Source organism: Ambystoma mexicanum, chromosome 10 (genome assembly GCF_040938575.1).
Source record: "Ambystoma mexicanum isolate Mex_15411 chromosome 10, UKY_AmexF1_1, whole genome shotgun sequence".
Lineage (NCBI taxonomy): Eukaryota > Metazoa > Chordata > Amphibia > Caudata > Ambystomatidae > Ambystoma > Ambystoma mexicanum.
The window spans coordinates 553,295,788-553,318,456 of NC_090932.1; the positions used below are offsets into that span (position 1 = coordinate 553,295,788).

Below are 22,669 nucleotides of genomic sequence, written 5' to 3' on the forward strand. Positions count from 1 at the left end.
GGATTAAGATAAGTGGAGTTGGAGAGAGAAGAGTAGTGAGGAAAAACCATCCGCAATGGAGATGAGTAGGAGGGCTTGAAAGAAAAGAGACCAAATCTGGCAGAGTGTTTGGCAACTCCCTGTAACCCTTTTAGATCACCAACCATTGGATGGTGTAGGGAAAGTTAGGAAGTCCCTGAGTGGGTTCAGCTTGAGAATGCATTCAGCCTTTAGTCCTCCATGCTAAGTAGAACTAAAAACTTAGTAGGGTAGAATCTGCTGAATGTACTAACCTAGGGAGTAGAGATGCCTGGCTTAGGGAGGGCAGTACTTTTCAGACGAGTGAGATAGGGACACCATAGATTCCATTAAGAATTTTATAAAAACCCTTGAACAGTCTCGGAGCGTTCTTTAGTGACATGAAGCAGTTCTTGCTCTGCAAACATTTTTTTTATTACTTTGTGAATCAAAGACATTGGAGGACAGACATAAGGCTTTGAAATATGCTTGATACTATATGGCAATGAAGGTCCCAATCATGGTTCGTGTGGGATATATGGCTCATGGAGACAACTTACATGTTTTTTCTCCTGCCATATATAATCATAGAAGGAATATCCACAGTCGCATCACCCATTCCCATAACTGAATGGTCACGTTGGACAGCTGCTTAGATGTTGTGCCACCTTTATCATCATTCAAAGTTTATTCGGATTAAGCATTCATCAAACACAAACATCAAATACACATAAAAATAGGTTAACAAAAGCCATTACATCACATTTTAAAAAACAGCATTAACATTGTCAAGACCTTTCACAGATATGTTAAAACCAGGTTTCTCGAGACAGTTAAAACATTTATTCCCCTAAAATCCCCTTTCTCAGATAGATAGCTCTTTTCAAATAGGACAAAAGAGCCCAAGCAGTCAACTCAGATTCTGCCGTTAGAAGGAAGAGTAATGCCAGCCTGTGAAGACAGATGTTAGTGAAAATGAAAACCTGCAAAATGGGGGACCTTCTAATATCCCCATACGCCAGAAAGAACAGTAGAAAATGCTTCAGGTAGTACCTCGCCGCCCCACACGCTGGGTAGCTTCGATCATTAGGGAACCCGGGCCACTTTTCTGTGTTACTCATTAACAGTACGCAATCAAAACTTTGTCCGTGTTATGAGCCATCTATCCTTCTTTTACGAGCCCCACAAAAGGTAAGGCTGGTTGTCGGACACCCTGCTTATCAGCACATGTTGACTTTCAGAGTAAGTTGCCCATTCCATGTTCCCCCGCCTTTCATGTACCCCATTTACAGTGATGCTTGTTGACTTTCAGTTGTATGAGTTACAACACTGCATCTGGGGGGAACCGGATCTGGATATTGCTGGAGTACAGGGACTCCTTCACGTATACCAGCCATGAGATTTCACGCCAGCTTTCCTTACCCATAATACTTCTGATGATGAAGTGACATAAGGATGTGTGCTTGTTTGCCCATAGGCGTAGCCAAAAATACTTGGAGCGGCTGCCCATTGTTTCTCCCAAAACTCCCTCCCAATTCCCGGTGGACAGAGGCACAAGGGGTTGTGCCTGTAAGGCCCAGAAGCTGTTTCAAGAACTTGTTTTCTTTCACCTGTAGCTCCACAGCCTTTGTGTGGCCCCACATTGGAGCTCCATATAAAGTGGCCACCTTTGTTTGAGAAGCGTAGACCTTCAAGACTGGTTTCAGGGGCTGGCTCTTGCACATACTTAGAAAACAGGAAATTCCTGCAGTGTGCTGGCTCATTTTCAAAGACTGTTTTTTATTGTGAGTGCTGCTCATAAGAGCCTATGAAACTCTACCCCCCAAGTAGTCAAATTCTTTGACTCTTGGGATGATTTCCCCTTTGCAAACCATGGGGCGCATCTTAGTAGGCCTCGTCCTTCCTACACACCTCATCACCGCTGATTGGGTGGAATTGATTTTTAGCCCCAGACCGTTCATGAAAGTTGCATAGGTATCAATCACAGCCTGTAGGGTCCTTGGGGTTCTGGCCTTAAGAAGCATTTGATCGGCATAGGCCAGAACTGGAAAGGCCCTACCACCCAGACTCAAATAGTCTGTGCTGGTATACAACAGGGCCTTCAAGAGCCCATTAATGTATAGTGTGAACAGTATTGGTGCCAGCACACACCCCTGCAGGACCCGCAGCTCAACATCAAAGCACTCTGTGCACTGCCTCCCCCGGACCAATACGAACACAGGCCTTATTTTCCGTAAGTGTCTAAAAGGGATATGGGACGGTACGACATTGGGCTAGTGGGGTCTCTTTTTTGAAGATTGGGAAAATGATGGCAGATTTCCAGAATGGTGGAAATTGGCCAGACATTAGGCAAGCATTATATGCTAGGGTCAACACCGGTGCCCATAAGTCAATTTGATCCAGAAATAGTTCAGCGGGTAACACATCTGGTCCAGGGGCTCGGTTACGAGCTTGTGCCCTAATCGCTAGTGAGACCTCTTCGAGTTTAAAACCGGGGTTGAACTTCTATTCCCCCTTCTCTGGTGCACCTCTGGCTCCAAACAGAGAAGCAAAAGGTGACACCCAGGCTTCCACTGCTACATGGGTGCCGCTCTGAGCTTCTGGTGGGTTATAGACTGCCCCCCCCCCTTTCAAATTCCCAAAATCTTTTGGAGTCATTGGTCGTGGTGGCCTAAAGTAAACCTTCCCGCACCTCTTCCTCAAGCTCTATTTTTTTTTCTCTATCGCCGAGCGATTATGGGCTCTTGCCTGGATAATCTTCCCTCTTGAGATAGCCAGAGACTTTAGAGCGTTCAAGGGGGTTTGTTTAGTGGTCTTGCAGGCTAGATAAAATCATTCCCTCCTTTTACTAAACATTCTCTTTGAGATTGTGCTCTACCACAAAACCCCTGGTAAAGGCCCCTAGGATGCACTGGTTTGGCCGTATTCTCAAGGATGCCATGGAGTTCCGGAATCATCCCCGCCATAATGCTCAGATGCAGGCCTGAATCCCGAATACTCCTACGTTCTGTCCCCTTTCCTCCATACTTATGGGGACATTCCTCCATCCTGTGGGACGGGACCGGAGCACTTTGTAAAAGCATCAAAATTTTGCAAAAATGTTGGTCCTTCCTCTCTTTTACACGCGGCCGTACACGCGGCCGTACACGCGGCCGTAACCCTGCCCTTCTTAGCTCCGCCCAGCGCATCGCCCATCAGTCCTTTTCTCCGCTCGTTCGGGACTGGACGCACTTGCATGTGTGGAAGGTTTTTTATATCTCCAATTTACTACTCTCTGGCTCTCGCTTGCGATCGCATGATAGTTCGTATATGCCGTTTCAGCTAGACTTCACAAATTGTTCTTCCTGTCAGCGACGCTTCACTAGGGCGGATCCCCATCCTCTTTGTTTAGAGTGTTTGGGTCCTGACCACCGGTGGGACTCGTGTTTTGACTGCGATTCCCTTTCGGTCCGGGCCCTTCAACGTTGGTTAGAGCAGTGGGAGGAGGTGTTTCAGCACACTCCCCCTACGCATTTCCAATCCTTCATCGACGAGAAGAAGAACGCCCAGTAAGCTCCTTACTTTTTAGGGCACCCCGGCCGGGGGACTCCTTCCCAGGGTCTTCCCGGTCTGGGAGGAGCATCAAGGGCTCTGTTACCAGGGCTTGCCCTGAGGTGGCGTCTGGGCCTAAAAAGTGTACCAGAGTTTTCTCCGAGGGTCTCTGTAATGGGCCTGTTGACACCGGATTACATTCTGAAGCCCCTCCAGAGTCGTGGGGTACCGGAGCTCGCTCCGAGGCCTCCTTGATTGGGGCGTCCCTTAAAAGTACCGGGGTGCGCCCCGAGGCATCGGTTGGGGTTGTTGATACCGAACGGAAGTTCGAGGCCCGGCGGGAAGAGGTTTTTACCGAACTTGGGTCTGAGGCTAAGGTGACCAATAGTTCTGAGATGCCTGTTACGGCCTTGCCGGTGAAAGGTGTTCCTCATCGTTCCCGCTCTTGCAGTGACTCCAGAACTGTTGAGGGGGAAAGGAGTGAGGTTTCGAACCTTAATTCCTCCTTTACCGGCAGTGCTGAGGTCCTTCCTGCAAAGGCTAGTTTGGCTATTAGCATGTCACAAAAACATCCTAGGCCACACAGTACCGGCCCGGCCGAGGTTCCTTGTGTTAAGGCTAAAATGAAGACCCCTGACCCACCTGTGGGGACCCCTGCCTCACTTCCACATGTGTCGCAGTTCTCCTCAGGTGCTGACAAAATGGCGGCAACTCCCGCCAAGACCACGGTGGCCATTTTGGATACATCCCTTACAACTACGCCATCGGCTTTAGGTGTGGGGGTTGGTTCTGTAGGTGAACATCGGTTTCCTTGTGCACATCCGTTTTGTCCAGTTTATGACTGGAACGCCCGGATGCCCCTTCCGCACAATGTCTCGCTGCCTGCGGCATCGGCGCCCTTGATTTATGGAAACACCTCTGGGGATGGGCCTTCTTGGCAACCCTCTCCCCTGCGTCCCTTGAATTACTCCCCTCATGAGAGGCCTCCTCCGGCTGCCCCGAAATCGTCGGCGGAGGACGCCTTTTTCGGCAAGTTTCAAAAACGTATGCGTTCCGACCTCATGAAGGAGTACTTTCGAACTTGTTTAGGGAGATATGCCCGCCTGAGCCGTCGGTTCCACCTGCGTCGCTGGTAGTTCCACCGACGCCGCCTTTGCCTTCGGGGCCTCCCCCTACTCTTCCACCCTTGCCTCCGTTGTCCCCAGTGGACAAGGTTGTTGTGGTGCCCGATGTGGTTCAGTCTGATCCGGACTTGTCGGACGACGCTCAGGGCTATCAGGACAGCGAAGACCAGCCCCGCTCCATCAGGGCCTTTCACGACTGGGTGCTGGACATGATGTGTCTGTTGGATGTTCCAGTACCCGAGGCACCCGCTCCACAGGAGGGCGTGCTTTCGGGGGCGTTCACCTTGTCTCCTTCGGAGCGTACTGGCTTGTTCTTGCAGAAGGACGTTTTGGCTGAGGTCCATAGACTGGGAGAAATCACACTCTGGACTATTCGTCAACAAGAAAATTGATGCGCGCTACAAGCTTCATTCTTCGGAAGAGGTGGCATTAGCGTCATGTCTGCCCCACTCCTCCATGGTAGTGGCTGCGGCCACTTTGCAATCCAGGCCTGCAGCATTCTCTTCTATGACGGCTACGCAGGTCCTGGGCAAAGGGGATAAGCTTCTTGACTCCCTTGGGAGGAAGATTTTTGCTAACTCAGCCCTGCAATTGCGTCAATCCAATGCAGAACTGGTGTTAGCGGGGGCGAATATGAAAATGTGTGAAAGGTCTGTCAGAGTTTGAGGAGTTCATCCCCGCTGAAAAACTTGAGGACTTCAAGGCGGGATTGTCGGATGCCAGGGTTCTTGATGAGGATCTGCTGGAGGCTGCGGTGCATCATGTCGACACTTCGGACCGTGACCTTATGCTTGGAGTGGATACTTCTCGCCAGGCTTGGCTGCACGCCACCAAGTTCTCTAAGGAGGTGCAGGACAAGGTTTTGGACCTGCCGTTTGACAGCAAGGAGCTCTTTCATTCCTCAACAGATGTGGAGCTGACCAAAACGAAGGATAGCACCCAGACCGCCAAGTCCTAGTCTGTCCTGGTAAAACTACCTTTTAGGACACAGAGACCGTTGTCACAGCCCCGGCCCTCCTCTGGTTTCAGGGGTTTTCTAGATCGATACCCCTTCCGGAAAATTCACACCAGAGGCTGCAACGGAGTCGGTTTTTCTCTCGCTCCTCAGCCTCCTCCTCAGGTTCAGGTGGTGCTGCCACCAAAAAACCAGCTAAATGAGGGTTCTCTGCGCTCGCACGAGACCCCGGTGGGAGGACGCATTGCGTCTCATTGGGAGGCATGGCAGACTATCACCGAGGACCGGTGGGTCTTGTCAGTCTTGTTGTCGGGCTTCTGCTTACCCCTTCCCCCTACCCCACCCATCAATCCTCCTTTCCAGCAGTTGGGGTCGCCCTCCCTCTGGGCCGAGATTCAGAAGTTACTGGATCTCAGGGCAGTGGAACCCTTTCCCTTAGAGGAGCGAGGGAGGGCTTCTACTCCCAACTGTTTACGGTGCCCAAATCCAACCAGGCTGGCCTGCGAACCATTCTAGACCTTTCCCAGTTCAATCTTTTCCTACCCCAAGAGAAATTCAAGATGATCACGCCTGGTCAGATAAAGTCCTATTTACAGAAAGGCGATTGGCTCAGCGTAGTGGACCTTCAGGATGCGTATATGCATATTCTGATCTGGAATCCACAGCAGAGATACCTGTGTTTCTCTGTCGGAGAGGAGCCTTTCCAGTTCTAAATGCTTCCTTTTGGCCTCAGCTCGGCACTGCGTGTCTTTACCAAGATGATGTCGGTGATTGCAGCTTATCTTCGTCTGTAGGGTATCAATGTGTATCCGTATATGGACGATTGGCTGTTACGCAGCTCTTGCCCGCTGAAAGCCGCCTGCAATCTTCAGTCTCTCCTCCAGCTCCTGTTCCACCTTGGGCTGTCGGTGAACTGGCGGAAATCTTCCATGACGGTCTCTCAGAACTTGATTTTCCTGGGTTTTCACTGGAACACGATCGACTGCAGAGTTTATCTGACCGGGGACAGAATGGCGGATCTGTTGGCCACGTGTCAGATGTTTGCGCAGTTGGAGAGCATGTCGGCCTGGTGGTTCCAGAGGCTTCTGGGCCTCATGGCCTCGTGCGTATTGGCTCTTCCTCTTGCTCGACTCAAGATGAGGCGGACGCAAATGGCTCTTCGGAGTTCTTGGCGTCAGGCTGTCGATCCGGACTCCAAGATGATATTGATTCCGGCTTCCATGAGAGCCGACCTAGTGTGGTGGTCGTTTATCAGCAACCTGTCTGCAGGTATGGGGTTTCAAGACCCTGCTCCGATGGTGACGGTCACGACGGACTCCTCCCTTCTGGGGTGGGGTGCGACATTGGATCTTCTTCAGGTCTCGGACATTTGGTCGCCCCAAGACAAGCTCCTTCACATAAATCATCTGGAGCTTCTGCTGATTTTCCTAGCGCTCAAGGCGTCTAGGCCAGTCATTGCCAACAAAGTGGTCCTTGTCCGCACTGACAATGTGGTGCCAATGTATTACATCAACAAGCAGCGGGGCACCAAGTCTCCACCTCTTGTGGATCTGACCATCAGATTTGGGAGTGGGCGGTTCGTCATGGTGTCTGGCTGGTAGCAGTACACATCCCGGGCCAGCTGAACGTCATGGCAGATGCCCTCAGTCGGCGGACAATGGTCAGCTACGAGTGGGAATTGAAGGCAGAGATCCTCTCACGGATATTCCTGTGTTGGGGCACTCCGGAAGTGGACCTCTTCGCAACATTGGTAAACAAGAAACTTCCTCTGTATGCCTCCAGAAATGGTCTGGGAGCCTCCACTCTGGGGGACGCTCTCGAGATTCCTTGGCACAACATGAGGGCCTATGCTTTCCCGCCTCTGCCTCTCATTCATCGGACGATTTGCAAGCTGAGGAACACAGTGAACTGTTCTCTTCTGCCCATAGCCCCGTGGTGGCCGGCCAGGTTCTCGTTCTCAGAACTTCAACACCTGTCGATGTGTGCAACGATCAGGCTACCAGTGATTCCCAATCTGCTTCACCAGAGGGATCGACAGCTGTGGCACCCCTCCCCACAATCGTTCAGTCATCTTGGCGGCATGGTGCCCGAGTTCAGGTCCTTAGAGCATCTCAATCTGTCTGCTGACAACATGCGCATTATCCAGGCAGCCAGGAAGCCCTCGACAAGGTCCCAGTATAGAAGCAAATGGCTTCGGTTCTGTCATTGGTGCTTAGACAAACAGCTGGACCCCAGGGTGGTTACGATTGACACAGTGCTGTCCTTCCTTTCTCACCTAGCAGAGTCGGGCATTCACGTTCTGTCATGCAGAACTTACCTTTCGGCTGTTGCCGCCTATCTCTCCACAGACCAGTGCTCTTATTCACTGTCAAATCCAGTGAATAAGAGACACTTTGCAGGTTTGACACGTCTTTACCCTCCGGTTCGAAAGCCACACCCAACGAGGGATCTGAATGTGGTCCTTACGGCGTTGTGCCATAAGCCGTTCAAACCAATGACCTCGGTGGACCTTAAGCACCTTTCGTGGAAGGTGTCTTTTTTGGTTGTCTTTACTTCGGCAAGGCGTGTGAGTGAGCTCCAAGATCTGTCGGTGGAGCATCCCTTCTTGGTTTTCCACAAGGATAAGGTGGTCCTACGGACAAATCCTTCTTTCCTGCCAAAGGTGGTATCTGATTTCCATCTGAATCAGTCAATCTCCCTGCCTGTCTTCTTTCCAAACCCAGCTTCAGAAGCGGAAAGGGTTTTGCATTGTTTGGATGTTAGAAGGGCTCTTAAATTCTATCTGGACCGAACATCTGAATTTAGGAGCTCTTCTCAACTATTGGTGACCTTTGGCAATCCACAAGGTAGACAGGCCTCTAAGGCGACTATCTCCAGATGGATCGCTGCCTGCATTATGGAGTCTTACACTGTCCAAGGTCTTCAGCCTCCTAAAGGAATTCACGCACACCTGGTGCGGGGCAAGGCAGCTGTGGTTGCCTTTCAGAAATATGTCCCCTGGGAGAACATGGCAAAAGCGGCTACATGGGCCTCCCCATCGGCTTTTTGTACATACTATTGTCTGGACCTGAGCTCCAGATCCGATGCTCAGTTTGGGCAGGCTGTGCTGAAGAACCTTTTTCAGTAAGGGGTTTTCCATCCACCCGTAGTTCCTGTGAGGAGTGCTTGGGAATCTCCCATAAGTATGGAGGAAAGGGGATGGGACGTAGGAGTATAACCAGGTTATTCACCGTAGTGACCACCTTACTCCTAGTCCATAGTCCCCTTTCCTCCATATGCCCACCCGCCGTCCCCTCTAATAAGGTTCCTCTATTATTGCTTAAAGGTATCTGACCTGGCGATAGAAAAGGACTGATGGGCGATGCGCTGGGCGGAGCTAAGAAAGGCGGGGTTACGGCTGCATGCAGTACCCCGCGTAAAAGAGAGGAAGGAATAAAATGTTTGCAACATTTTGATGCTTTTACAAAGCGCTCCGGTCCCGTCCCACAGGACGGGGGAATGTCCCCATAAGTATGGCGGAAAGGGGACTATGGACTAGGAGTAAGGGGGTCACTACGGTGAGTAACCTGGTTATTCTCCCCCAGGTTACTCCTCTTTTGGAAACGGCTTCTGTTTCAACCCGACAGATTGCTCTGTTGGGCGATCCCCCAGGCCCCAACATCACGCTTTATTTCAAAACTAAGGGGTTGTGGTCGCTATTACTATCTGCCACCACTTCAAACTAACTATGTCACTCCACAGATCTAAGGATATGCAAAAGTTATCGAGTGTAGAGGAGCCCAGATGGTCATGAAAAGTTAGTTTCCCCCAGGATTTAAAAAAAAATGTTTTATTAGAAATTGTTTTAGGTGAAATACAACTTTTTCAATTGTTACAAAATACATATTATTAGCACTTGTATAAATTTTGCATTCGATATTATATTACAACATAGATTAATACATTCTATGAAAGTATACAAACAAGATTATCAGAAATAGAAATGTTGAATTAAAACAGCAGATGGTACAAAATATATGATGATTCGAAAACTAAGAAGCAGACAGGTTGTTTAGTTTTCTAGATGATTATAAAAGATAATATGCAAACGTTATAAAATCAAAAGTTAAAATGTAAATAACACATTTCTTATACCATCCATATTATATTTTGCATATTTTGTAACTATTAAACTGAAGTATAAAATTATTCAATTTGATTATTTAAGCATCTCTATTAGGCATGTATTTATCCAACTTAAAATGAGATAAAGGGACGAAAAGACTTTGGCTGTAGCTTAGACATAACGTTTTGGTCTGTATCTTATAAATAGCTTTTTCAAATAAAATCTCGAGTGATTCATAATTTAGCTAAAAGTGTTAGTTTCAAGTAGATTCAGGGCCAGGAGAACATTTATTGTAGCAATATTCAAGGATATATTACTGGAATTGAAGATATACACCCACAACTGATGTTTAGTTAGTAGCATAAATTCTTTAAGATATTTATGGAAGGCCCTTTTGCGTTGCTCAACTAGTAGCACACGCTCTGGTATAAGATGCTGAAAGGTTTCTTGTTGTTCAGAGATATTCAGTACGAATCGCGACATTTACTAAAATTCAAAACACAGATACTATATGTATCTTTGTTTCGAATTTTAATAAATGTCGCAATTCGTACATTTGTTGGCCATAGATTCAAGTGAAAACGCAAAAATAGTTTAGCAAAAACTCAGCCTGGAAACATTATTATATAAACTGGAGTTTGATGCATTGGTTTTTGTGAAAACGCTCCTGCTTTGAGATTAACATAGTGACTGCAGGAGGTCCATGTGGTTATCCAGTCATAAAGCCAGAGTTTTTTCTTTGCCTCATCTGGTGATTCTAATAATAGTACTAGCGAGATACCTGCTTCAATGAGGATTGCCTGACATTGTTTTTTCGATACATGAATAGTGGAGGGTGAATCTGAAAGCCTAGCTAGTTTTAAAGCTAAGAAAAGATTCTTCTTCTCTTTCTCAGCAAGGTGAAATTTCCTATACTTTGCTATCAATTGCCAATATACAATCGCTTTTAGAGATGTTAAGCCCAGCTCAAATCTAATAAGAGATATAGGCATATTGAGGGGCAGAGCTAAAATTGTCTTTCAGAAGACTGTTAGGCAGAAACCTGTGCAGTTCCCTCTGGGACCACTGCAAAAGATTTAAGACTACAGGTGTTTGGCAGTAAACCCACTTGGTAGCAGTCTGTACTACACAGATTCACTTGGTAGATGTGGCTGAGCAGTCAGACTTCCCTCAACAAGAGTTAGGCAGTATACAGAGTATTCACAATAGGTCAAAAGAACATAGTAGAACAAGTAAACACTGACCAGGGCTTGGTGTAAAAGAGATATAATTATTTATTTAAAACCACACCTAGAAAAACACACAGGCACTAATAGTAAGCAATTCAAAAACACGGTCACTAAAAGATATACACTTACTTAGAAGAATATTAGACAAGTCTTAAGTAAAGCCCCACTTATTTTCAGACAGCGGTGAGCGCTTAACGTAGATGGCACTCTAATAATTCGTTTTAAAAGGGAGAGAAAAGCAGAGAATAAATTGAAACAGATCCCAACACTTTTTCACGAACACAACAAGAAAGGAAGGCAAAGTAACACCGTGAGTTTAGAGTCAGTAGGCCGGATCCACTTTAAGAGGATCAAAAAGAAATGTGTCCAAGGTCACACGGTTGCAGTGCACAAAAGTCTTGTAACGGTTCAAAAAGGAGTTGGACCAAAGAAAGGGACCAGTTAGAAGGTCAAGGCGGCCAGCCTAGTCCAGAAGGTTAAGGGGTTATTATTACCTTGTAGCAATCTTTAGAAAGGGAGGCCTGGCGGACACAGTACCTTAAAGTGGTGAGAATACTCCAGCGGGGGCAGTTGTTCCTGGCAGCGGATGCAAGTCGGTGCTTCGTCCGGGGGAAGAGAGGATCTCGACGGGGAGGAAGACAGGAGTCCGTTGCACTGCCAGGGAAGAAACCAGCCGCGGAGTTCTCAGTTAAAAGGAACGGTCCTTTAGTTCGCGGTCCAGTGGTAAGTGGCTATCCGGTTGCCGGGGTGCTTGGTACGGGCAATTCGACCACAAGCCGGTCTGGGGTGCGAAGAGAAGAAGGTAAACTGGTTGTGCCCATCAGTCAGGGGAAGAAGCCTTTCCAGCCGGGAGATCTTCTCTGTCGTCGGGAAGTGGTGAGTCGGTTCCGCAGGGCTCCACCGGTGGTGTCGTCGGGTAGGTCGGCTCAGCTTCTCCCTCATCGGATTCTCAGGTCGTGTGGCGACTTCTGAAGTTCCAGTCCCCAAAGCCCTGCTTTTATGCAGCACACCCCCATTCACTCAGCCTAGCTGTCAATCAAACATGCTAAGTGGTGAGCCGGCCGGCTCACCACTTGGGCCAATCACACAAGAGTGCGACTTGAGTTACCAAGATAACTCAGTCCAGGGTGCCTAAACCCCCTGCCATACCCCCTGTGGTACCCAGACAGAGTGGCACCACTTTTGGAGGCTTCTGTGGAGAAGCCCGCCAAAAAGTGGAACAAAGGGCTCGACTTGGATTGGAGTCACAGAAGAGAACACAAACGGCATTTTAGAATTGAGTCCTGGCAAAAAATACCAACCGGCGAATTAATATTAAATAAATAAACCGGCGGTATGTTCGAGACTATGAGAATTAAATAATTAAAGTTGGTAGCCTCGAACAATGGGAAAATCCCATAGGAATATATTCGCGGTCGAATATAAAAAGTAGTATCCACTGCCACCAGCCAAAACTCGATCAGGGGGGACAGAGACGTGCCCCCTCGACTAACAGACCCCGGGGCAATCGAATTGCCCCGACCAGAACGTCCACAATATGATGGTTTGTACTGGTTTCTGTTAATAATTTGGAACTAGTAAAGCCAATGGTGACTTTACATGCCCTGGGAGACAGTAGTCAGTCCCAGGGTATGGAGTCTATGGTGGGGTGTCACTATGACACCCCTGTGTTACTGCACGGAGGGTGCTGTGTAACACACATAGAAAAAACACATGAGACCCTATGGAGTAAAGTACCCCATAGCCCATAAAACACATTAGCAGTCAAAGGAACACCATAAATCATGTCCCAGAGTGGGAGAAAAAGAGTCTCACTCTTGGCAGGAGAAAAAAAACAAACTCCAGAAATCCAGCAAAGCTTGAGGGGGACTCACTAGGTTAGGATATTCAGCCTAAAGAGAGAATTCTCCCTAACAAAGACACCTTCTAATAGATCCTATCGTGGAGAGTTAGACAGAGATTTAGTTTGTGCACCATAGGTAATTATGGGAATAACTTTCTGTTCATAAAAAAGTAACACCGGTTTATAGGAGAATTGCCCCATATTTCCACAGTATTGCTTTGCCCTGTGTCGCAAGATATTTCATTCTGTGTTTATGCTCTAGCTTATATGGATAGTCTGAAGGGTGTGTATTCAAATGTACCCCAAGATATTTATATTGGAATATTTGATTCAATGGGATATCACAGAGCAACCATTTTTTGTATCTGTATCCAGATTTCGGCAATCGGTAATGAAATATCAATACATTAGATTTGGTGGTATTTATAGCTAGATTATTATTATTTGCATAAGTGCCTAGAGCAGTTAATTTGCATTGAAGACCTATTGGGGTTCTGTGTAATATGACCAAATCATCCGCACAGAGTAGCCACAGGATTTCTGTTTCACCTATCTTTGGGGAGAATGCACAAAATGATTCAAATGCTGTTTTTATATCTATGATATAAAAGTTAAATAAAATTGAGGCAATTATGCAGCCTTGTTTCAGGCCTGTATTGGTAGAGATAAGTGCTGATAAAATGCCATCAGTTGTTAATTTAACTTTGATGAATGTAGATGAATAAAATTGATATATTATATAAAACAAATGTCACGGGCAGTTAATATCTAAATGCTTTGACCATAAAATATCATGTGTAACAGAGTCAAACGCCTGTCTAAAGTCAATTAGGGCGTTAAATCCTGGTTGTTTCTTGGCAATTGTTTGTTTCTTAATTATAGATAAAATCATTAGGTTTAAAACAGTTCCTAAGCCTTTAATAAAACCTGATTGATGAGGATCTAGTAATTTTTCTTGAATAGGCCCATTGTTTAGATCTTTTAAAATTAATCTGGCAAATACTTTTCCCGGAACATCCAGTAGAGCTATCGGATTTGTAGTTATCTGGATTGTTCCTGTTACATTTTTTAAAGATAGGGGTAATGATAGATTGCTGCCATGAGGAGTGTAAAAGTCCTGTATGAATAATTTCATTAAAAATTATTTCTAAAATGCTTGCCCATTCATACGGATTGGGCCTTAAGGGTTACATTAGCTAGACCGTCAGGTCCAGGAGCTCTTGACGTACTTAGATTCTTAATCAATAAAATAATATCTAGTTTATCAAATTAAATCTTGCTCAGATCAGGCTGAGTTATGTAAATAACTGATGATGTTACTAATGTTTTATTAAGAAGATTACTAAAATGGGCAGACCATCACTGTTCATCAATAGTATTTAGTTTAAATGATTGTGCCGGTGGAGTCGTTGAGGCATTAATACGTTTCCAAATTTCTGATATAGATTTCGTCATAACTGCTTTTAGCATAATTTCATTGTCAGTCTCTATTCTGATTGAATATAATTTGTTTAATTTTATTCCTATATTTCGTTATCAGGGTGAATCTTTGAGTTTCCCTGGGATATTAGGCTCAATGCGACCATTCACCAATCTCATTCCCCACTCAATTAGCCATGCACTTAACTGTAAGCCCTTCACACATGCCCAAGTATCCTCCATTTGTGGTTCCTGAAGGTTAAAAAATGAGTCCTCCAACGGGTCATATAGATCTTTAGTGATCTTTAGTGATTCCACACCCCATTCAAACAAACCCAGTGTGGCTACTCCCCCCTTTGCCTTGGTATTCATCCACAAACACCTTAACCATCCCCAATTGGTTCACCTCTGCCTTATGAGGACTGTTATAGAAGTATAGGAGGTCAAACTTGTAGCCTCTGTGGGGGGTCATCAACAACATCTGTAGGAAGTCCAACTCCGTCTCCACTACCTTGACTCTACAATTCAAAGATGCATTGACCAAAATGACCATTCCCCCATAACACCTACCCCTTTGATTCTTCTTGGCGGGTATGCCATAAGAAACATAACCATCCAATAAGGGGATATCAAGGGCCCAGGTTTCCTGTAAAAGGATTATTCCAAGCCAAAGTTTGTATGTATTTATAAGACAGAGGGCGGATTTAAGGAGGTCACTTGATGCTTGTTTGGCTTCCAAAAGACGTGACCTTAAGAGTGCTTGTTTTTCTACAGTAATCTCTTTCTCAAAATCTGAAGTCTCCTTCCAGAACATCTAGTTACTTGTTGGAACGGGAGCTTCCAAATTTGATTTGTCTGCCTGAGATGTGAAGGTCTAACATCTTATACTTTTTGTTAAGTGTGCTAGATGGAAATGTGGAATACGCAATAGCATTTCCCCACAACATGCCAGCCACCAAAACCAAAGACTGAGCTTGTGGTTGAGGACACCAAGGCAAGTGTATGTACCGTAAATCATTTAATTTTTTGACAGTCTGAATAGAGTTAGGCTTGCCGCATACTTTCTAAGCCTCCTTCAGCAGTTCTTTCTGTACTCAAATGTCTGTCTTCAAACTGACAATTGACAGTAGTGCTAGAACTCTTTCTACTCGGGAAGGAGCCTCTGGAACCATGCAGTCCCTCATCTGCTTGTGAAAGGCACTTATGGAGGATATGACCTCCTTCAGCTGATGATCCTGATCTTTCGAGGTCACTAGATCATGCTCTTTTAAAGTCTTTTCTTGAACCAGGAGACCTGTGTGACTATAGGCTTCAAGAAAGTGGTTTAGGCAGAATAATCGGAGGTGGAATTGTCCACAATGGAGCTGTCCCTGCCATAGAAGGAGTTGGCGTGACTGTCACAGGACATTGGTTCTTGACCATCTGAGGTGTAGTAACAGGACCTGATACTGGCAAGGCAGGTTGAAGAAGTGCTGCCGAAGGAATCACAGTTTGAAACTCTTTTGCCAAGTCAAAGAAATAATTGTTTCCTAGCAGGAGCCATCTACTAGCACTGAAATTCTGCAAACATCTATCTTCATCAGATGACTTAGAAGTAAGATCCTGGCTGAGTTTCATGTGCATGGAAGGTGCAGAACAGGCATTCTGTATCCCCTTTGTCACACCTCAGTGTAGAGCAATGGTATTAGATTAGAAGGAAACGTAAATGCCTTTCTTGTTAATGAAAGATTGCAAGCTGGGTGACAGGAAATATGGTTGGCTTGGCCTATTAGAGTTCAAAAATACTTTTTTCTTTTTGTCCATGTTACCACCCACTTGTTTTTTGGAATGTTGTGGATGGGAGATTTATCCCACTAGTTAATGATGATGGTACTCACTAGTGGCAACTCATTTCAATGTTACTTGTCAGCACATTATGAATTGTATTTTAATGATTACATAACTTTGTACACATATATGTATGTTTGTGAATGTGTTTATTAATAAAATGTATTTTTTGGACCACTACTTGGGACTACACCAGTGTCATTCCATGAGAGAACTAGGACTCATGATAGTTTCTGAAGTATGATATGGTCTGAGTTCATTAACAATGTTTTCATATCTTCCCACTGTTCCCCCTTTTCTCTGCTGCATTACGAACCATTTCCTCCTGTGTGAAGTTTCCATGTGGGATTACCTACACAGTGACTTCTCATGGGAAATATGGTTTAAGCCATCCACTTCTCAGGACTTTGGGGGACAAAGCCAAAAACATTCAGTGAGCTGAGGTTTATCTGTGACAATGACTTTTTAGAAATATCCAGAGACCAAAACGAGAAGTGGCTGTGTACTCCAAAATGGCGCTGGCGAACACTTTAGTTGCCTCAGAGTGATCCTCCATTTTGCAAACTAATCTGATGCATTAAAGGGAATCTCCTCAGTCTCACACAATGCAAACATTTTACACGCTCAGATGATCCCCCCTTCAGTGGGGCTGGATTGTGCTTCAGAAAGCTTTATGGCACAAGGCACTTAGCCTTCACTGGATATATCCAAGGTGGAAGTGTTCTTTGTTGCCTTTGGCTGTGGTGCAGCACTAACCCTGATGAGTCCTTAGCTCTTGAGCCAGTACAAACCTCTGTGAGAGGAGCCTTAGAGTCTACTCTAATGAGACCCAGGCCGGGAGGAGCGGCTGTAGACAAAATATGAGGCTTACATTCTGTCTTTACCCTGTGCAAGCATTCTTAGATTTCTTGGCGAGCAGCTTGATTAAAAATTGCCTCCCAATGTTGAACGTGCCAACCTGAAGATAGCACAGAAATTATGCAACAAAGCAAGCAACATTTCTGTTTAGTCTGGACCCAAGAAGTCAACGGCGGGAACTGCTTTTCACAGGACCTGCATAGAGAAAATTGTTTACAAAATGTGGCCAGAAAACAAACCGCCTAAGGCAGAGACAGCAGGCGGCAAATTAGAAAAGGAAAAGCAAGGAGGATAGCAAGCAAAAATAAGCACTAATGCATGCAATGCACTTATGGGCGAAACCAAACAGCTGAGTGTAGGGGGGAGGGGCACGCTCCGTGCACGTGCACCCCAGATTATCTTGGATTCTGGTGTTTTTTTGCTGTGCAAAGGAACCAATTCAGTCTCCTAAAAGGGATGGGACAAAGGGAATATTCTCCATCAAATTTCTCATGTTAATTGAACAACATCTCTATATCCTATGCCCTAAAAGAGTAACCAGACAGAATTCATATGTATACAACATTGCTTAAGGCAAAAAGGAAGCTTTTTATGACCTAGATGCATATGTCCCTTAAAGAGGAGGTGGATCTATGGCACTTCTTCCCGTTATGCACTATCTATACAAAAATCTTAAGGAAGAAATTCTAGGGCACCATCAAGACATAAGAGATTTGAAAAATGTGTTTGTTGTTCGTCTATTTGATTAGTTCTAGCAGATTGCAATGGCAATGGCTTAATATTTAGTAAACGTTTGGAGAAAGAGACCTGGCTGTCCCACAAGGCTGGTTTAGAAGATTCTATAGCCATCACTGGCAATTAGTCCTGCAAGATTGAAAATAAAAATGGCAGTGGAGACGCAAATGATTTTTGTTTTGCCTCCCCACTCTACTTTTATATTCTTCCTTCAGCTTTTGATAGTTATAAAAGGTAACACATATTTAGGTGGCTTTAAGGTGCTCTGCCTGGGTAAGCTAGTCTTTTTAAAAATGCCTCTCCACCAGTGAGGGTGAGGGTGAGGAATGTCCCTGCACATCCATCTTACATTGGTATCTTCCAATTGTTTCTGTTTTCAATTGAACATAATGCATGTAGGCGTTTGTTTCATTTTGGGGCATTAATACGGTTTCTAATGGTTTTTATCCTATTTGGAGTTTTATTGCACACTAATATCTGGTTTTAACTTTTCTCTCATTTTTGAAACATTTGGGGATGTATAATGTGCACGAAAGGTCAAGGCTGGCTTAACGAGCTAATAAAAATGCATTCATTAATTTAGCAGTAAAAAAATGAATCTTCTCCATCCTCCTGAGGATGTTCTAATTTTCTTCCATCCCCCCTACCAGTCAGCTTTTCGTCTCTGTATTTTGCTAGCAGAGTGTTCACCAGTCACTAACCTTATCTGTGGTTAAAGGTCCTGCCTCTTTCTCCCAGCTGATAGGTAAGAATTTAGAAAAGGACCATGTAAGAGGGAGGCTAGTCTTTTACAGTGGAAAACACACATATGATCAAACATGCCCTCAACAGTCTCCATCGATCTGAGCGCAGTTTTAGCATTTTGAGTTTGGGAAAATTGACAGAGTGCTGCATTAAAATCAAAGTCTGTTCCATTAATGGTGTACTATTTGTACTTCCTCTCTTAGGTCAATTATCAAGTACTCACAGTGATTTTCTCTGTAGTCAGTATGGCACACACACAGGTAGGCACCTCTGTACTCCATGCAGGACCCACCTTCTGGACACTGTGTGTTCATGCTGCAAGGAGTATCTGTCACCTCTGCAAGAAAGCAAGCGGATACATAAATCACATGATGCTAAGGCAATGCATACATTCAATACAGGTAATACTTGTTTATAGTTCTAGTCAGCTTGAACATTTTCCTGCCCCACAACATCAGTGAATTTAACTTAAACCTCTTGATACAGAAATGTGCTCTCTGTTTCTGAAGCCCTCTGTTCTGTAGACTCTCTATATATGAAGCAGAAAATCTGTTAGTTTGTCCGTTATACACCGTTCCACCAATCGGCACCAAACTTGGCATAGTTACCTGTTAGGACCATCTGGATATTATTGATTATTGGCTACATGACGTTTGGACACCCCACCCCTTTCCCTGGATTTCAGACCCTTCACACACGAGATGGTTTCCTGAAATCATCGATACATCAATGTGATCGTAGAAGGATGGGATTTAAGCATCTCAACACAAGACAAAACTCAAAATACCTATGGAACCTTAAAAACCAAGTTTCAAGGCTCTAGGAAGCACTGTTTCTGAGATATTTTCACCGTAACACACTGCACCGCACCAGATGCATTTTAATTTTGTGTAATTTCTATACTTTTCTCTTTCCAGATTCCGTCCAAAAAGCAAAAATCTATTGGACAAATAAATCCAAAATCAAAGAAAGTGAGATTATTAAGGGCATGTCTAAAGAACCCGAGCAGAGCCAGCGGTGACCCATGAGGAAGATCCTCTGATACCCGAGGTCTTAATGGCCTATTGTCATTCTAGTCAGGCGTCCACCTTTCGCCAAAACACACACAACTCACATACTTTTTCTCTTGATGTGCCTTTTTGTAAAAACCGTGAGAAAACCCATCCAGAAGTTAAAAGCCCAAAGGGAGTTATGGACTTCAACTCCCATAACCACTCAGATACTGAAATGTAGAAGAGGACAAGGAAATTTGTGCAGAGTGACAGGAGCTCAAAGTGTAACATGCAGACCAGTTGTTTTTCCAAACCTGCATAGAGCAGGACATTTAAAAATGGCAACTGCACTATGGAGATGGGAGGTGCAGCGAGCAGTGCAGCTGAAGTGGACGTTCGCACTCATGCCGGGCCTCCTGAACACGAAGCACACCGTTGTAGCTGGCAGAGCAGAGGAGGCTGTTGGGAAAGGAAGAGCGATGCTGCATTTGAGCAAAAGGGCTGTGAAGACGCTGGGAGCAGAGCATGAGCTCCTGGAGGTTTGGTTGCTAAGCGAGGCAGCCGACTTCCCCTCGGGCCGAGAAGAAGAGCTGGCGTGTGACCGCAGAGCCACGCAGCATGCTGGGAAAGCATCTGCACACTCCAACCTGGAAGGCAGAGGAAGAAGCCATAACGCAGAGGCACGAGTAACATCAGGAACGCTGGAGAGTCTGCACAAAGCAGCTGGGGGCCCCGGGGCGTTCCGACAACCACGCCAACAATGGATTGAATGGTACAAGATTGCTAATGCAGAAAATATACAAAGGCAAAGTTTGTCTGAATGCGGTCAAGGCAAAGTACAGATTCAACACTCAATAAGAATAATGTTTGATGCAGAAAATATACAAAGGCAAAGTTTGTTTGAATGCAGCCAAGGTAAAGTACAAAGGCAAAGTTTGTTTGAATGCAGCCAAGGCAAAGAACCAAGGCAAGGTGCCACAAGAAGAATGTTTGTATGCAGACAAGACAGAGTATAAAAGCAAACCCCAATCAAATACAGAAGCATGAGATGTCAATGTGGGGGAGAAATGTGAGCAAGTATATTTGAGCAAAATGTTACCACAGACAGATATACCAAGCGGCACATGGTATATGTTTTTGTGGTATATCTCAGAACTGTGAAATGCATAAGCACTCTGGCAGGTGAATACCCTAGACAGCTGAAGTTGAATTTAAGAACTATGAAACACATAGGAAGTCCTGGCACGTGAGTGTACCAGACAATTGAGATTGTGCAAAGATTCCTGCCAGGAGAGTACACCAGGAGAGAATCTTAAGGAGAGGTCCTGGCAGGCGAGTATACCAGACAGTTGAAAGTTGTATTAAGATTCTTGGCAGGGGAGTACACCAGGTAATCTGTAGGGATACAAGAACTTTTAGGGAAAGACTGTTTCTGAACCTTTTGCTTAAACTGAACCTTTTGGTTAAACAAGAACATTGTGAGTCCAGTGAAGAAACCAAGGAACTGTTAGCTAAAGAGACATTTTACCATCCTGTTTAAGAATCATGGGGAAGGGGACCATCCTCTGCATCCAAGGGGCTTTACCTTTGTAAACATTTCTGTTGGAGATATTCTTACACTTTTGGTTTTGAAAATGTTTTCTAACATTAAGTTAAAGACATTTTCTTGCACCTTTTGTTGTTTGTTTATAAGTGTAAGGGTCAGGATAGGTTGTTGGACACACAGGCAGCTTTTCAGTTAGACATCCTGACACAGACAGATCCTTAGTTTTTAGTTTTCAGGTAGGGAAGTTCATCTTTAGAAGAGGGCTAGAGAGGCGTTTTTCCAACTCATTTTTATTTAATAAAAATTTCTACACTTGAGAATACAGCATCCTTGTGTGCGTCTATAATTTCTGATCCCTCACAACACTATAAACACTCTGTCTAAGAAGTAGGGCAATCACACACTATTTGAATCATCTGAACAAGAGCACATTGTCTTCATGGACTTTTAGCAACCAATGGTTTGGTCACTACAAATTCTGCCACCCTTACAAAATGTTTCAGGGACTTTCATTAGCAAGATACATTTCCAGGTGACAGCTAATCATGTGCCACTTGTGGACAGTACAGTCCTAGCCTGGCTATCTACTTGTAGGAGAGCTTAAAATTATTATTTCTTTTTCTTAAATAAACCTATAATAGGGTTTACAATATAATTCCATCATATATCAAGAACACCATGATTTGCTTTACAATATTATAAATTAGTAAAACATATTTGTAGTTCATAAATTACTTCTTATAGTAATTCAATTCATTAGACAAAAAGATAATTTCTCACCTCTTAAACATTGTAACCAGAAATGAAAAGTGTCATATGGTTTGTCATCCAATCGTGTTCACTAAAAAACTCTCTTAATTCCACTTACGCAAGTTTACACAAAGTGTTGTAATTTCTACACCAGCTACTAGTGACTGCCAACATGGCAAGCTCTCAGTATTTATAGAAATGACAGAAACATATGGGACAAAACCCTCTTGATTCACACATTAACAGGGAACACGTTAGAAATTTAGCAGATATATTTCTAATTATATACACAGTCCCTGTGTGAATACAGAGGGGATCATTCCATATCCAAGGGCATGGCTTCATACAGATGTTAACTCATATCATCCTAAAGGAACACATGGGGCCTCATTATAAGTGAGGCGGAACGGGTTAACGGGACCCGCTAAAGGAGACGGACCTGTTAAACCCGTTCCACCTCATTACAAGCTCCCCTCGCGGGAACCAGTAAGTAACGCCTGGTCAAACCAGATGTGCTTACCGGGTCCCGCGAGGGGAAGAGGGAGCAAACAACGGGCCGCTCGTAATCGGCCCTTTGTTTGCTCCCTCCCCCATTCCCATTCAGCCCTATGGGGGCTGAGATGGGAATGGGGAAGGTCCGGGCCCGGGTTCCTGGAGGGAGGAATTACCGGGCCCTCCGAACTCGGAATGGCCCGGTAATTCCCCATTCTGGGAACCCAGACCCGGACCCGATTTTGGCGGCAGCCATGCCGCCAATAGCGGCATGGCTACCGCCAAAATCGTAATGAGGCCCATTGTCAACACCCTGTGTTTGTGTCAACCATTATATACAAGAAAACACCTCTGCGCCAGAACTTAGATCTCACAAACAGGCCTTAATCAGCACTTCAGGAATTCATTCAAATATGTATTCAATGTATCCCCACTGATCCGGTGTGTTGAACGATGCTGTAAAAGGTACATGATAAAAAATCTAGTCACAAAAACCCACTAATTTAAAAAAAGGGGAGAGAT

The 22,669-nt window shown here is 45.0% G+C and overlaps 1 protein-coding gene across 11 annotated transcripts in view; it reads right to left on the reverse strand.

The window, feature by feature from the left end:
• SNED1 (sushi, nidogen and EGF like domains 1) overlaps positions 1 to 22,669 on the reverse strand; it is a 3,218,914-nt gene that overhangs the window by 2,017,649 nt on the left and 1,178,596 nt on the right. For all 11 annotated transcript variants that reach the window (XR_011276037.1, XR_011276036.1, XR_011276038.1 and 8 more), the window contains exon 7: positions 18,591 to 18,704. Coding sequence is in view for 7 of the 11 variants with exons in the window: in XM_069618133.1 (XP_069474234.1) it covers positions 18,591 to 18,704 (114 nt within the window). In the remaining 4 variants the exon portion in view is untranslated. The remainder of the gene's footprint in view (positions 1 to 18,590; positions 18,705 to 22,669) is intronic.